The sequence below is a fragment of the Oncorhynchus mykiss genome, chromosome 16 (assembly GCF_057628025.1).
Source record: "Oncorhynchus mykiss isolate SJ-2025 chromosome 16, ASM5762802v1, whole genome shotgun sequence".
Classification (NCBI taxonomy): domain Eukaryota; kingdom Metazoa; phylum Chordata; class Actinopteri; order Salmoniformes; family Salmonidae; genus Oncorhynchus; species Oncorhynchus mykiss.
The window spans coordinates 23,045,143-23,060,050 of NC_143037.1; the positions used below are offsets into that span (position 1 = coordinate 23,045,143).

Below are 14,908 nucleotides of genomic sequence, written 5' to 3' on the forward strand. Positions count from 1 at the left end.
TAATGAAGTGTGATGTAATTCTACGATAGACGATTTGGTTTCATGCAAATTTTTTCACTTGGGATATAATGCACCAAACACCTTAGTTGGATATAAAACTGCACGACTAAGATCTCCTCCGAAAAACTACAAAAAGAATGACAGATTTCTTTAGTTATTTTAGATTATTTCTGACTATTTTGAGGAAGTGTATACTGGCTACAGCATCTCAAAAAACAAACAGTACTATTGCTGCTTTTTTCTTGTTTTTCAAGCGAAAGTGTTATTTTTGTATTTTTCTTCCCCCCCAATTGCGAACTTGTCTCATCGCTGCAACTCCCTGACAGGCTCGGGAGTCGAAGGTCGCGTCATGAGTCTTCCGAAAAATGAACCGCCTCTTAACACCCGCCTGCTTAACCCGGAAGCCAGCCGCACCAATGTGTCGGAGGAAACACTGTTCACCTGACGACCTAAGTCAGCCTTGCAGGAGGGAGGCCCAAGCGAAGGTCTTTTAAGGGAGTACGCAAGCACGCTCGTTCGGTTCGCCTAACCGATTTCGGCTAGGCACCACCCGACCCGAAGCATTCAGAAGCCCTTAAGGGTTTTTACTGTAGGACTCACCACATGGGATCCACAATCACACTCCTCCCCCACCTCCACAAAGCCATTGCCACACTCTGGAGAGTCCAGCAGCTACAAGGAACACAACAGGGGGGACAGGAGTCAACACGAGAAACAAAAACAATGCCTTTGTTTGAATGTTTTCTGGCATTCCCCAGAATGGAACATCCTCCACCACCACCTTCCCTGCGCCATTTCCAACCAACCGCAGCCAGAGCTTACCTTGCTGGGCTTATTGAAGAGGCAGCTGCCCCCACCCTGCTGGAGAAAGCGAAGGTACTCATCCACACTGCAGCGTGAGAACTTCCTAGGAAGATAGTAGCCGGTGTCCTCCATGATGCAGCCCAGCCATGGGTCGGGACACCTGCAGTCCCCTATAGGGCCAGAGAATCAAGGACGTCACATGACGGGGGACAAGACCAGGGTCTTTGTACTTCCTGTTACACACATTGCGACAACTGTTGATGTTAAAAAAGGGCTTAATAACTAACATTTGATTGAATTTGAAAAGAAGCTGCTATGCTGTTTACATTGCGCCAGGTTGAGTTGCGTCCTATTTTCTGCGACAGTGTGTACAGAAGTTATTGAAGTGGATGAATGCAGGTCTTACCAGCCGTAGGGCGCTCCTTGTTCCACATCATGCCAATGTTCTGCCCCAGGCTCTGACACAACGTGATGGCCATGGGACCCACGTTGCCGTACTAAAACACACACATGCAAGACAAGTGAGAAAACGCACACACAAGCAGTATATTTAGCTTCTTCCAAACAGGCGGTTTCACTCGGCTACGCCTCAGGAGTCTTGTACTCCGAATTGGAATAGCACTGCCCTAATAGGCTTCTTTTGTGGAGTTGGGTGAGTCAATGACTGTAAATACAAAAAAGGCCTGACCTCGTTGACTCCTCCTCCCCGCGTGAGGGAACAGATACCCCCAATGTAGGCTGTGCCACTGCGGCTACTCTGGAAGGTCCTCCCCCTACAGGACACACAGGGATTAACAGGAGCTATCATCAAGTTTGAATGTACGGTGCACAAGAACAGTGAAATGCCTTTGCCAGCTCTAAACCCAACAACGCAGTAATGATTAGCAATGTAGTACTAGAAATAACATAAGGTAGAACAAAAAAAAACAAAAAAAGTACTAAATTGTCATACTTGAGAAAGAGTACAAAGTAAAAGCTATACATCAAATTCCTTATATTAAGCAAACTAGATGGCACAATTTTCAAGTTCTTTTTCATTACGGACAGAAAGGGGCACACTCCAACACTCCGGCATAATTTACAAACGCAGTAGTTGTGTTTTGTGAGTCCACCAGATCAGAGGCAGTAGGGATGACAAAGCGTTATATTGATAGGTGCCATAATTATGTCCTGTTAAATGTAATCAATACTTTTTGTGTGTCAGGGAAAATGTAAGGAGTAAAAAGTACATTATTTTCTTCAGGAGTAAAAGTTGTCAAAAATATAAATAGTAAAGTAAAGTACAGATACCCCAAAAAACTACTTGAGTAGTACTTAAAAGTATTTTTACTTAAGTACTTTACACCACTGAATAACATGCTTTTAACAGTTGCTTTGGACATTCCCCCTGTCCACTTACGTCAGGCAGTATCAATCAAGCACCGAATGAAATAGAAGTCTAGAATGGACATTGGTATTCCGGCAATATGACTATTGTGTGTATTATATTGTGTCTGTATGGGTTCAAGTGTTATGAGGGGAGAACCCACGAGAAGAGGTGTGTGGCATCGCTGCGCTCTTTGATGCTCTCCTTCCTGTACTTCATAAAGTCCCTCAGGGTCAGCAAGGGGTCGTTGCCCACAGACACCATGTTCTGGGATGACCACGTCTCCATGGCGACCAGCACAATCCGCGTGTTGAGCTGGTCCTTGTAGATCTGAGGTCAAAGAGTCACGATGACAATGAGCAACTAAGTCAACCATTGCCAGAACAACTATTCATGTAATCGTGGCACCCAGAACTAAATCAGCTACTCGGTTTTGGTCAACATTTGAATGTTAAGGCTGCCACGAGAGATTACTACACATGATTTACTTCACTAACACTATGATGTAATGAACAGTAGTTAATTTGAAAGAAATTTCACAACTACGCAATTTTAACTGATTATGATGTATATTAGATAGATGATCAACATAACTGATATAAACCTGACGATCAATACGGACAGTAACAAGGAAACATAACAATGGAAAAGTGGATATGGAGTGAGTGTGTGTGTGTGTGTGTGTGTGTGTGTGTGTGTGTGTGTGTGTGTGTGTGTGTGTGTGTGTGTGTGTGTGTGTGTGTGTGTGTGTGTGTGTGTGTGTGTGTGTTAGCAGTTGACACGGGAGTGCCATTTTTTTCCTGGACTGTCCTGATCCAACAACAATTCTATAACCCTGACATGTCCTCCTAAAAAAAGTATGTTTAAAATTATTCCTGTACTGCCCGTTCCTGTGAGGACTGTTGATCCTGTCCCAAACTTGACATTAGGATTTCATTCCCATTCCTGAGGAAGTCCTGCAGAGCCTGCATGAACCCGAGGTAATGTCAACCTCTAGTGTGTGTGTCTGCATGTGTGCAGAGGCAGACGGCTCTCACCGCGTCTGCCATATTGACGACCGCTTTGGCAAAGTTCCTCGTCTGCGACGACGACCGACGCAGCTGCACAAACTACAGCACAGGGCAGAGGGAAGGACCAAGAGCAGAGGGTGGGTGGGAGGAGAGAAACAGAGATATCCATAGTGACCAATTACAATAAATAAACAACCAAAACCTCAAATATTTAATTACGTAGGACAGTGATCCTTATTCCTGCTCTTGGATAGAGTCGTGGAAATATTGAATCAAATATTTCTCAGATACCAGAGCTTGCGAATTCAAATAGAGTTTATTACAAAAAGTAGCAAAGCCGAGCAACTCCATGGAAGAACTGACTCTCCATTCTTAGTACTTTGCTTTAATACAGTCTTACCCTTACATAACATAGTCACCCCACTTCTATGTAAGTGATTGATACCTTCTAGCCTTGGCCACCATAATCTTGCGTCCTTTCTTATTGGCACAGACATTAGGGCATACAGTTGAAGTCGGAAGTTTACATACACCTTAGCCAAATGCATTTATTCATTTGCGACCAAGCTTTAACTTCCTGACTGATGTCTTGAGATGTTGCTTCAATATATCCACATAATTTTCCTGCCTCATGATGCCATCTACAACATGATGCTGCCACCCCCGTGCTTCACAGTTGGGATGGTGTTCTTCGGCTTGCAAGCCTCCCCCTTTTCCTCCAAACATAATGATGGTCAATATGGCCAAACAGTTCTATTTTTGTTTCATCAGTTTCATCATTCCTCTAAAAAGTACAATCTCTGTCTCCATGTGCAGTTGCAAACCATAGGCTATCTTTTTTTATGGCGGCTTTGGAGCAGTGGCTTCTTCCTTGCTGAGCGGCCTTTCAGGTTATGTCGATATAGGACTCGTTTTACTGTGGATATAGATACTTTTGTACCTGTTTCCGCTAGTATCTTCACAAGGTCCTTTGCTGTTGTTCTGGGATTGATTTGCACTTTTCGCACCAAAGTACGTTCATCTCTAGGAGACAGAACGCGTCTCCTTCCTGAGCGGTATGAAGGCTGTGTGGTCCCATGGTGTTTATACTTGTGTACTATTGTTTGTACAGATGAACGTGGTGCCTTCAGGCGTTTGGAAATTGCTCCCAAGGATGAACCAGACTTGGGAGGGCTACAATAATTTTTCTGAGGTCTTTTGATTTTCCCATGATGTCAAGCAAAGAGGCACTGAGTTTGAAGGTAGGCCTTGAAATGCATACACAAGTACACCTCCAATTGACTCAAATAATGTCAATTAGCCTATAAGAAGCTTCTAATGCCATGACATAATTTTCCAAGCTGTTTACAGGCACAGTCAACTTAGTGTATGTAAACTTCTAACCCACTGGAATTGTGATACAGTGAATTATAAGGGAAATAATCTGTCTGTAAACAATTGTTGGAAAAATGACTTGTGTCATGCACAAAGTAGATATCCTAACTGACTTGCCAAAACTATAGTTTGTTAACAAGAAATGTGTGGAGTGGTTGAAAAACAAGTTTTAATGACTCCAACCTAAGTGTATGTAAACTTCCGACTTCAACTGTAGATTATATTGGTGGCGTGACACACAGACATGCACACTCCTACTGCAGGTCTAATAGTGCCTATAACTGATTAGCTAATGTTCCTGTTGTTGTCTACGTACGATGAACCCATGAGCATGTCCAGTAGCCTTCAGAAGATCAGCTTTGGCCCAGACCAGTCACGTCTTGTTGGTCTACCTTGCCTCATCCACATGGATTCTGCTTACGTTCTGTTTTTTACATGTCTAATGGCTAACTCGATGTCAATCCAGCTTTGTACACTCACATGGGCTCAGCCTTCATTGTGCTAACATGTCTAATTTTTTAATTTATATCGATTCTTCTTTCTACTTCAAATAGAGAACCGTATAGGTAGTGAAAATCACCAGATGGCTGGAAATTCTCTAACAATAGCCACTATAGGTTTTTTGCTCAACAGTGACACACCTGATTCAGATCATCATTAGTTGAATCAGGTGTGATAAAAAAAACTGCAGTCGTGCTGCTCTCCAGGAGCTGATGATCACTGATGTAGGGCATGTCAGTGCACTCTATGACAACATGAACCGAGTAAGTTGTGGCCATTCGATTAACTTTTCGATTTCCAATAAAAATAGAATGATGTACATTGCCTTCAGAAAGTATTCACATCCCCCTCGACTTTTTCCACATTTTGCTGTGTTGCAAAGTGGGATTAAAATTGATTTCATTGTCATTTTTTTTGTCAATAATAAACACACACAATACTGTGTCAAAGTGGAAGAAACATACTAACATTTGTAAAAAATGTATGGAAAATAAAATACCCCCAGTCAGTTGGCAGCAATTACAGTCTTTCTGGGTAAGTCTCTAAGAGATTTCCACACATGGATTGTGCAACATTTGCCCATTACTCTTTTCAACATTTTTCAAGCTCTGTCAAATTAGTTGTTGATCATTACTAGACAAGCATTTTCGGGTTTTGCCATAGTTTTTAAAGCAAATTTTAGTCAAAACTGTAACCAGGCCACTCAGAAACATTCACTGTCTTCTTGGTAAGCAACTCCAGTGTAGATTTGGTCTTGTGTTTTAGGTTTTCTGTCCTGCTGAAAATGTGAATTATTCTCCCAGTGCTTGGTGAAAAGCAGACAACTAGGTTTTCCTCTCAGATTTTTCCTGTGCTTAGCTCCAATCCATTAATTTTTTTAAATCCTGAAAAAACGCCCCAGTCCTTAACGATTAGCATCCCCATAACATGATGCAGCCACCACTATGCTTGAAAATATGGAGAGTGGTACTCAGTAATGTGTTGTATTGGATTTGACAAAACTATAACACTTTGTATTCAGGCCAAAAAGTGAACTGCTTTGTACATTTTTTTTTGCAGTATTACTTTAGTGCCTTGTTGCAAACAGAATGCATGTTTTGGAATATTTTTATTCTGTACAGGCTTCCTTCTTTTTTCTATGTCACTTAGGATAGTACTGTGAAGTAACTACAAAGTTGATCCATCTTCAGTTTCCTCCCATCACAGCCATTAAAGTCTGTAACAGTTTTAAAGTCACCAATGGCCTCATGGTGAAATCCCTGAGCGGTTTCTTTCCTCTCCGGCAACTAGTTAGAAAGGACGCCTGTATCTTTGTAGTGACTGGGTGTATTGATACACCTTCCAAAGTGTAATTAATAACTTCACCATGCTCAAAGTGATATTCAATGTCTGTTTTTTGTTTTTTTACCCACCTATCAAAAAATAAATGTTAAACACTATTATTGTACACGAGTGAGTCTATGCAAGTTATTCTGTGACTTTTCAGCACATTTTTACTTCTTATCTTATTTAGAATTGCCATAAGAAAGGGGTTGAATACTTATTGACTCAAAACATTTCAGCTTTAAAAAAAACAACATATTTTCACTTTAACATTATGGGGTATTGTTTGTAGATCAGTGAAACAATCTCAATTTGATCCATTTTAAATTCAGTCTGGTGTGAAAACATTCTGAAGGTACTCTTTATGCCTAGCCCACCGTTCATTCTGAAAGTATTCAGACCCTTTTTTCACATTTTGTTACATTACAGCCTTATTCTAAAATGTATTAAATAGTTTTTTCCCCACCTTCATCAATCTACACACAATACCATATAATAACAAAACAAAATCTGTTTTTTAGATTTATGCAAATGTATAATAAAAAAACCTCCAGAAGTATCACATTTACATAAGTATTCAAACCCTTTACTCTTACTTTGTTGAAGCACCTTTGGCAGCGATTACAGCCTCGAGTCTTCTTGGGTATGACGCTATTAGCTTGGCACACCTGTATTTGGGGAGTTCCTCCCATTCTTCTCTGCAGATCCTCTCAAGCTCTGTCATGTTGGAGGGGTGCGTCACTGCACAGCTATTTTCAGGTCACTCCAGAGATTTTCGATCGGATTCAAGTCCGGGCTCTGGCTGGGCCATTCAAGGACATTGATTGCTCAGTTTGGCTGGGTGGACAGCTCTAGGAAGAGTCTTGGTGGTTCCAAACTTCTTCCATTTAAGAATGATGGACGCCACTGTGTTCTTGGGGACCTTCAATGCTGCAGAAATGTTTTGGTACCCTTACCCAGATCTGTCAATTGAATTTACCACAGGTGGACTCCAATCAACTTGTAGAAACATCAAGGACGATCAATGGAAACGGGATGCACCGGAGCTCAATTTCGAGTCTCATAGCAAAGGGTCTGAATACTTATGTAAATGAGGTATTTCTGTTTTTTACTTTTAATACATTTGCTAACATTTCTAAAAACCTGTTATTGCTTTGTCATTATGGGGTATTGTGTGTAGATTGATGAGGATTTCTTTTTTTTTATCCATAAGGCTGTAATGTAACAAAATGTGGAAAAAGTCAAGGGGTCTGAATACTTTCCAAAGGCACTGTATGTCGACGTGAACGTACCAGGTCATGATCGTTCACCACCATCAGCTCGATGTACTTGGTCTCAGTCTGGACTGTGCGTTGACCTCGTCTGACCTGTGTGGGGGGGGGGGAGAAAGTGCTGCTTCACTTCAGTCTGGTACAACTTAAATGGCACCCTATGGGCCCTAGGGCCCAGTTTCCCAATAGCGATGGAACTTAGGCACATGAGTGTTTTAACGAAGCATCTTTCCTACAACGGCCGAAGATGTAAAACGCAACGCAGAGAGAACCGTCTTCAAGTGATCGAAAGAAAGGGAAGCGCTGCTCTTGGATCAGCTTTCTCCATTCAAAATGTACCTTAACACTATAATTATTTCCCAACACTGACGAAAGTTCAGCTTCTAGAGAGATATTACCACCTATGACATTACCAACAATTTGGGACATCATTGCGCACATGTTAGACTACACGTCATGAAATATATTGAGACACATTACAGACAGCAGCCTCCAAAGTAGCTAAATAGAACCAATCAAATCAAAGTTTACTTGTCACGTGCGCCGAATACAACAGGTGTAGTAGACCTTACAGTGAAATGCTTACTTACAGGCTCTCACCATTAGTGTGAATTAAAAGGTGTGTGTGTAGGTAGGGAAAGAAATAAAACAACAGTAAAAAGACGTTTGAAAATAACAGTAGCAAGGCTATATACAGACACCGGTTAGTCAGGCTTATTGAGGTAGTATGTACATGTAGGTATAGTTAAAGTGACTATGCATCTATGATGAACATACAGTAGCAGTAGCGTAAAAAGAGGGGTTGGCGGGTGGCGGGACACAATGCAGATAGCCCGCTAAGCCAATGTGCGGGAGCACTGGTCGGTCGGGCCAATTGAGGTAGTATGTACATGAATGTATAGTTAAAAGTGACTATGCATATATGATAAACAGAGAGTAGCAGCAGCATAAATAGGGGGGGCACACAATGCAAATAGTCTGGGTAACCATTTGGTTACCCAGGGTTCTTATGGCTTGGGGGTGTAAACTGTTGAGAAGCCTTTTTGTCCTAGACTTGGCAGTCCGGTACTACTTGCCATGTGGTAGTAGAGAGAACAGTCGATGACTGGGGTGGCTGGGGTCTTTGACAATTTTTAGGGCCTTCCTCTGACACCGCCTGGTGTAGAGGTCCTGGATGGCTGGCAGCTTTGCCCCAGTGATGTACTGGGCCGTGCACACTACCCTCTGAAGTGCCTTGCGGTCGGAGGCTGAGCAATTGCCGTACCAGGCAGTGATGCAACCGGTCAGGATGCTCTCGATGTTGCAGCTGTAGAACCTTTTGAGGATCTCAGGACCCATGCCAAATCTTTTTCGTTTCCTGAGGGGGAATAGGCTTTGTCGTGCCCTCGTCACGACTGTCTTGGTGTGTTTGGACCATTCTAGTTTGTTGTTGATGTGGACACCAAGGAACTCGAAGCTCTCAACCTGCTCCACTACAGCCCAGTCGATGAGAATGGGGGCGTGCTCGGTGCTCCTTTTCCTGTAGTCCACAATCATCTCCTTAGTCTTGGTTACATTGAGGGATAGGTCGTTATTCTGGCACCTCCCGGCCAGGTCTCTGACCTCCTCCCTATAGGCTGTCTCGTCGTTGTCGGTGATCAGGCCTACCACTGTTGTATCGTCTGCAAACTTAATGATGGTGTTGAAGTCGTGCCTGGCCATGCAGTCGTGGGCGAACAGGGAGTACAGGAGGGGACTGAGCATGCACCCCTGGGGAGCTACAGTGTTGAGGATCAGCGTGGCAGATGTGTTGTTACCTACCCTTACCACCTGGGGGTGGACCGTCAGGAAGTCCAGGATCCAGTTGCAGAGGGAGGTGTTCAGTCCCAGGTTCCTTAGCTTAGTGATGAGCTTTGAGGGTACTATGGTGTTGAACGCTGAGCTGTAGTCAATGAATAGCATTCTCACGTAGGTATTCCTTTTGTCCAGGTGGGAAAGGGCAGTGTGGAGTGCAAAAGAGCGGTATGCAAATTGGAGTGGGTCTAGGGTTTCTGGGATAATGGTGTTGGTTTGAGCCATTACCAGCCTTTCAAAGCACTTCATGGCTACGGACGTGAGTGCTACGGGTCTGTAGTCATTTAGGCAGGTTGCCTTTGTGTTCTTGGGCACAGGAACTATGGTGGTCTGCTTGAAACATGTTGGTATTACAGACTCAATCAGGGACATGTTGAAAATGTCAGTGAAGACACCTGCCAGTTGGTCAGCACATGCCCGGAGCACACGTCCTGGTAATCAGTCTGGCCCCATAGCCTAGTGTATGTTGACCTGTTTAAAGGTCTTACTCACGTCGGCTACGGAGAGCGTGATCACACAGTCGTCCGGAACAGCTGATGCTCTCATGCATGCCTCAGTGTTGCTTGCCTCGAAGCGAGCATAGAAGTGATTTAGCTTGTCTGGTAGGCTCGTGTCACTGGGCAGCTCACGGCTGTGCTTCCCTTTGTAGTCTGTAATAGTTTGCAAGCCCTGCCACATAAGACGAGAGTCAGAGCCGGTGTAGTATGATTCAATCTTAGCCCTGTATTGACGCTTTGCCTGTTTGATGGTTCGTCACAGGGCATATCAGGATTTCTTGTAAGCTCCCGGGTTAGAGTCCCGCACCCTTAAAGCGGCAGCTCTACCCTTTAATTCAGTGCGAATGTTGCCTGTAATCCATGGCTTCTGGTTGGGGAATGTGCATACAGTCACTGTGGGGACGACGTCCTCGATGCACTTATTGATTATAAGTGAAGCCAGTGACTGATGTGGTGTATTCCTCAATGTCATCGGAAGAATCCCGGAACATGTTCCAGTCTGTGATAGCAAAACAGTCCTGTAGTTTAGCATCTGCTTCATCTGACCACTTTTTTATAGACCGAGTCACTGTTGCTTCCTGCTTTAATTTTTGCTTGTAAGCAGGAATCAGGAGGATATAGTTGGGGTCGGATTTACAAAATGGAGGGCGAGGGAGAGCTTTGTACGCGTCTCTGTGTGTGGAGTACAGGTGATCTAGAATTTTTTTTCCCTCTGGTTGCACATTTAACATGTTGATAGAGATTTGGTGGAACTGATTTAAGTTTCCCTGCATTAAAGTCTCCGGCCACTAGGAGCGCCGCCTCTGGGTGAGTGGTTTCCTGTTTGCTTATTTCCTTATACAGCTGACTGAGTGTGGTCTTAGTGCCAGCATCTGTTTGTGGTGGTAAATAAACAGCCACGGAAAGTATAGCTGAGAACTCTCTAGGCAAGTAGTGTGGACTGCAATTTATCACAAAATACTCTACTTCAAGCGAGCAAAATCTAGAGACTTCCTCAGATTTCGTGCACCAGCTGTTGTTTACAAATATGCACAGACCGATATCCAGGAGCTCTTTGTCTAATCCGAGGTGAGTGATCTCCGTCCTGATATCCAGAAGCTCTTTGTCTAATCCGAGGTGAGTGATCTCTGTCCTGATATCCAGAAGCTCTTTGTCTAATCCGAGGTGAGTGATCTCTGTCCTGATATCCAGGAGCTCTTTGTCTAATCCGAGGTGAGTGATCTCTGTCCTGATATCCAGAAGCTCTTTGTCTAATCCGAGGTGAGTGATCGCTGTCCTGATATCCAGAAGCTCTTTGTCTAAGCCGAGGTGAGTGATCTCTGTCCTGATATCCAGAAGCTCTTTGTCTAATCCGAGGTGAGTGATCGCTGTCCTGATATCCAGGAGCTCTTTTCTGCCGTGAGATACGGTTGCAGAAACATTATGTACAAACTAAGATACAAATGACATGACATGTATTTCAATATGATTGAAATAGGCCTATAGCCTACAGCATGTACACTTCATTGCAGTCATCGTGGTTTTCATTGGGAGCATCTTTTTATACGTCAACTGCAAAGACAATGGCAACGTTGTATTTTGTAGTCAGCGTCGTTCTGAAGCCTGTCGGCGGTCAAAGAGAGACCGACAATCCAAGTGATCTCCCCGGTGTGAAGTGACGCGGGAGGGGGAGAAAGGTGAGTGATCTCTGTGAGTGATCTCTGTCCTGATATCCAGAAGCTCTTTGTCTAATCCGAGGTGAGTGATCGCTGTCCTGATATCCAGAAGCTCTTTGTCTAATCCGAGGTGAGTGATCTCTGTCCTGATATCCAGAAGCTCTTTGTCTAATCCGAGGTGAGTGATCTCTGTCCTGATATCCAGAAGCTCTTTGTCTAATCCGAGGTGAGTGATCGCTGTCCTGATATCCAGGAGCTCTTTTCTGCCGTGAGATACGGTTGCAGAAACATTATGTACAAACTAAGATACAAATGACATGACATGTATTTCAATATGATTGAAATAGGCCTATAGCCTACAGCATGTACACTTCATTGCAGTCATCGTGGTTTTCATTGGGAGCATCTTTTTATACGTCAACTGCAAAGACAATGGCAACGTTGTATTTTGTAGTCAGCGTCGTTCTGAAGCCTGTCGGCGGTCAAAGAGAGACCGACAATCCAAGTGATCTCCCCGGTGTGAAGTGACGCGGGAGGGGGAGAAAAAAAAACAGCATCTGACGACGCACTTAGCTGTTCTTGCGAGTGGTCTGAGGCAGGCGTTAGATGATGAGTGTTTTCAAGTTCAGCGTTAACAAGATGGTCTCGGGATTTAACCATGCTCCTACGAAGTTTCTAAAGATGGACCTAGCCTTAACATTCTTTTCGGAAACCGGGCCCTGGTCACTGCATATGGAATAAAGTACCATTTCAGATGCAACCGTATTCACCTCAGTCGAGAACACATACCTTTACTAACCCTACTGGAATGTACTGCAGCTACTGCAGATGAAACTCTATAGCCCAAGTTCTTGTCCTTGAGAAGGGCAGCCACACTTTGATTTCAGCCTCGATTCATCTGCTATTAAATCGCTGTGTCTGAAAGTGATATAACGGTGGCTGGCTCTGGTTACTCGGGCATTCTACTCTTGCTACACATCAGCCAATACGCAAGGGATATTTGTGAGCACATAAAGATAATAAATTGATTGTGTTCCGTGTGAGATTAAATGTGTTGCATTGTAAAACATTGACTGTGTTGTGTCATTGTGTCGCGTTACATTATTGGCTTGTTCTCAGTTTTAGTTAGTGTCTCTGCAAGCAGTGTGTATTTGGCAACACTGTAGATTTGTGTGTGTGGCAACCGTGGGTGTTTACAGGTGTGTGTGTGTGTGTGTGTGTGTATATAGTGTTCGCACATGCATGAGTGTATGTGTGTGCCAGCTTATCAGGACATCAGTTCCTCACCTGTCTCTTTGAACGGCTCAACCCTTCCTCTGTGAAGACGGGCTCCTCCGGCTCCGACAAGATACCATCATCACCAGCAGGGTCACTGTCATTTACAGAGTTCCCTTCAGTGTCACTGCTGTTCAATGAGCAACCTGTGAAGGAGGGGAAAAAGAGAAAGGGAGGGGGGAAATGGGTAGGAGTGTGGAAGGGGAGAGAGAAGAGGATGAGAGGAGAGAGAGAGAGAGAGAACAGGGTAGGAGGGAGAAGAGGTGATATGAGCAGTGCACACCCACCAGTCCCTTCTCTCAATGAAGCCATGTCCATTTTTGTCAAATGATCCACAGAGGAAATCAATATCCTGCAGACAGTGTGGTGGAGGGAGGCCGGGTGGAAAGGTGAGTGAAGCAGGGGAGCTTATGGCAGAGCAAAAACTAACACAGAGACAGAGTATTTTAAGGCTTTAGAACTGGAGACAAGAGGAAAGGAGGCGGCGAGGAGAAAACTCCAATTTAGACTATTGACATGCACCCCCAAAAAGACACAGGCAAAAGGTAGGGGATGACGGACACAGAGGTCAGATGGGTTATTAAAGGTCAGCTAAAGGTTTTTACCTGGACATTGTAGTGACAGTAGCAGGTCCAGGTCAGCCATTCGATACACCACGTGATCATTCTGCTTCTACAGTAGTACACACAGAGCCACAACAGAGTTAGAACCAATTACAGTTGTGAATACAGAAAAGGTTAGTACCCACCATTCTTATGACATATTGGTTGACAATGGTTAAGTGCTATAACTGTTATTGACTGATCACCCCCCCCCCCCCTCTCTCTTTTTGCCACCCTGTCCAGCACTCGAGACCGCCGAGTGTCGAGGCCCATACATATAGTCTGTCTTCAGTTACGACACTCGCTACCGAGTTCCAAACTGCCTCTGGAAGCAACGTCAGCACAATAATTGTTCGTCGGGCGCTTCATGAAATGGGTTTCCATGTCCGAGCAAGCGGACACAAGCCTAAGATCACCATGTGCAATGTTAAGTGTCGGTTGGATTGGTGTAAAGCTCGTCGCCGTTGGACTCTGGAGCAGCGGAAAAGCCTTCTCTCACGCTTCACCATCTGGCAGTCCGAGAGACGAATCTGGGTTTGGCGGATGCCAGGAGAACGCTACCTGACCCAATGCATAGTGCCAACTCTAAAGTTTGGTGGAGGAGGAATAATGGTCTGGGGCTGAATTTCATGGTTTGGGCTAGGCCCCTTAGTTCCAGTGAAGGGAAATCTTAATGCTACAGCATACAATGTCATGCTAGAGATTCTGTGCTTCCAACTTTGTGGTAACAGTTTAGGGAAGTCCCTTTCTTGTTTCAGCATGACAAAGCCCCCGTGCACCAAGCGAGGTCCATACAGAAATGGTTTGTCGAGATCAGTGTGGAAGAACTTGACTGGCCCTGACCTCAACCCCATCGAACAACTTTTGGATGAATTGGAACGCCGACTGCGAGCCAGGCCTCATCGCCCAACATCAGACCTCACTAATGCTCTTGTGGCTGAATGGAAGTCCCCCGTAGCAATGTCTGGTGGAAAGCCTTCCCAGAAGAGTGGAGGCTGATATAGCAGCAAACGGGGGACCAACTCCATATTAATGTCCATGATTTCAGAATGAGACGGTCGACAAGCAGGTGTCCACATACTTTCGGTCACATAGCGCATTCGTAATAAAGAGAGCAAAGCGCCATTATGCATAATTGATCCATTGCTGGGCTTTCAGGATGGCATCATCGAGCATTTCATGGCTGCATGGAGAGTCTAACTTGAGCAGAGGAGCTGAATACTTCATGAAAATGACCCATCTGGGGAAAAGGGGTGGGGGGGTGGGGGGCCATCTGATATTCAGGAGGGAGAGGCCACATCGATCTATCGTTCCAGTCCATGTAATGGAGCTGTGTACCGTACCTCGATTGCCTGTCGTCCTAATGGAATAGCCTTCAGCCTCTTCTATCCTCCCCC

The 14,908-nt window shown here is 44.4% G+C and overlaps 1 protein-coding gene across 2 annotated transcripts in view; it reads right to left on the reverse strand.

Annotated features, from left to right (window-relative positions):
• Positions 1–14,908, reverse strand: part of adam11 (ADAM metallopeptidase domain 11) — a 56,079-nt gene that overhangs the window by 20,205 nt on the left and 20,966 nt on the right. For both annotated transcript variants that reach the window (XM_036946550.2, XM_036946549.2), the window contains exons 7-15: positions 13,515–13,581; positions 12,922–13,055; positions 7,671–7,745; positions 3,208–3,279; positions 2,334–2,500; positions 1,493–1,577; positions 1,211–1,301; positions 823–974; positions 601–672 (exon numbers count right to left, since the gene is read on the reverse strand). In XM_036946550.2, coding sequence (XP_036802445.1) covers positions 601–672; positions 823–974; positions 1,211–1,301; positions 1,493–1,577; positions 2,334–2,500; positions 3,208–3,279; positions 7,671–7,745; positions 12,922–13,055; positions 13,515–13,581 — 915 coding nt within the window. The remainder of the gene's footprint in view (positions 1–600; positions 673–822; positions 975–1,210; positions 1,302–1,492; positions 1,578–2,333; positions 2,501–3,207; positions 3,280–7,670; positions 7,746–12,921; positions 13,056–13,514; positions 13,582–14,908) is intronic.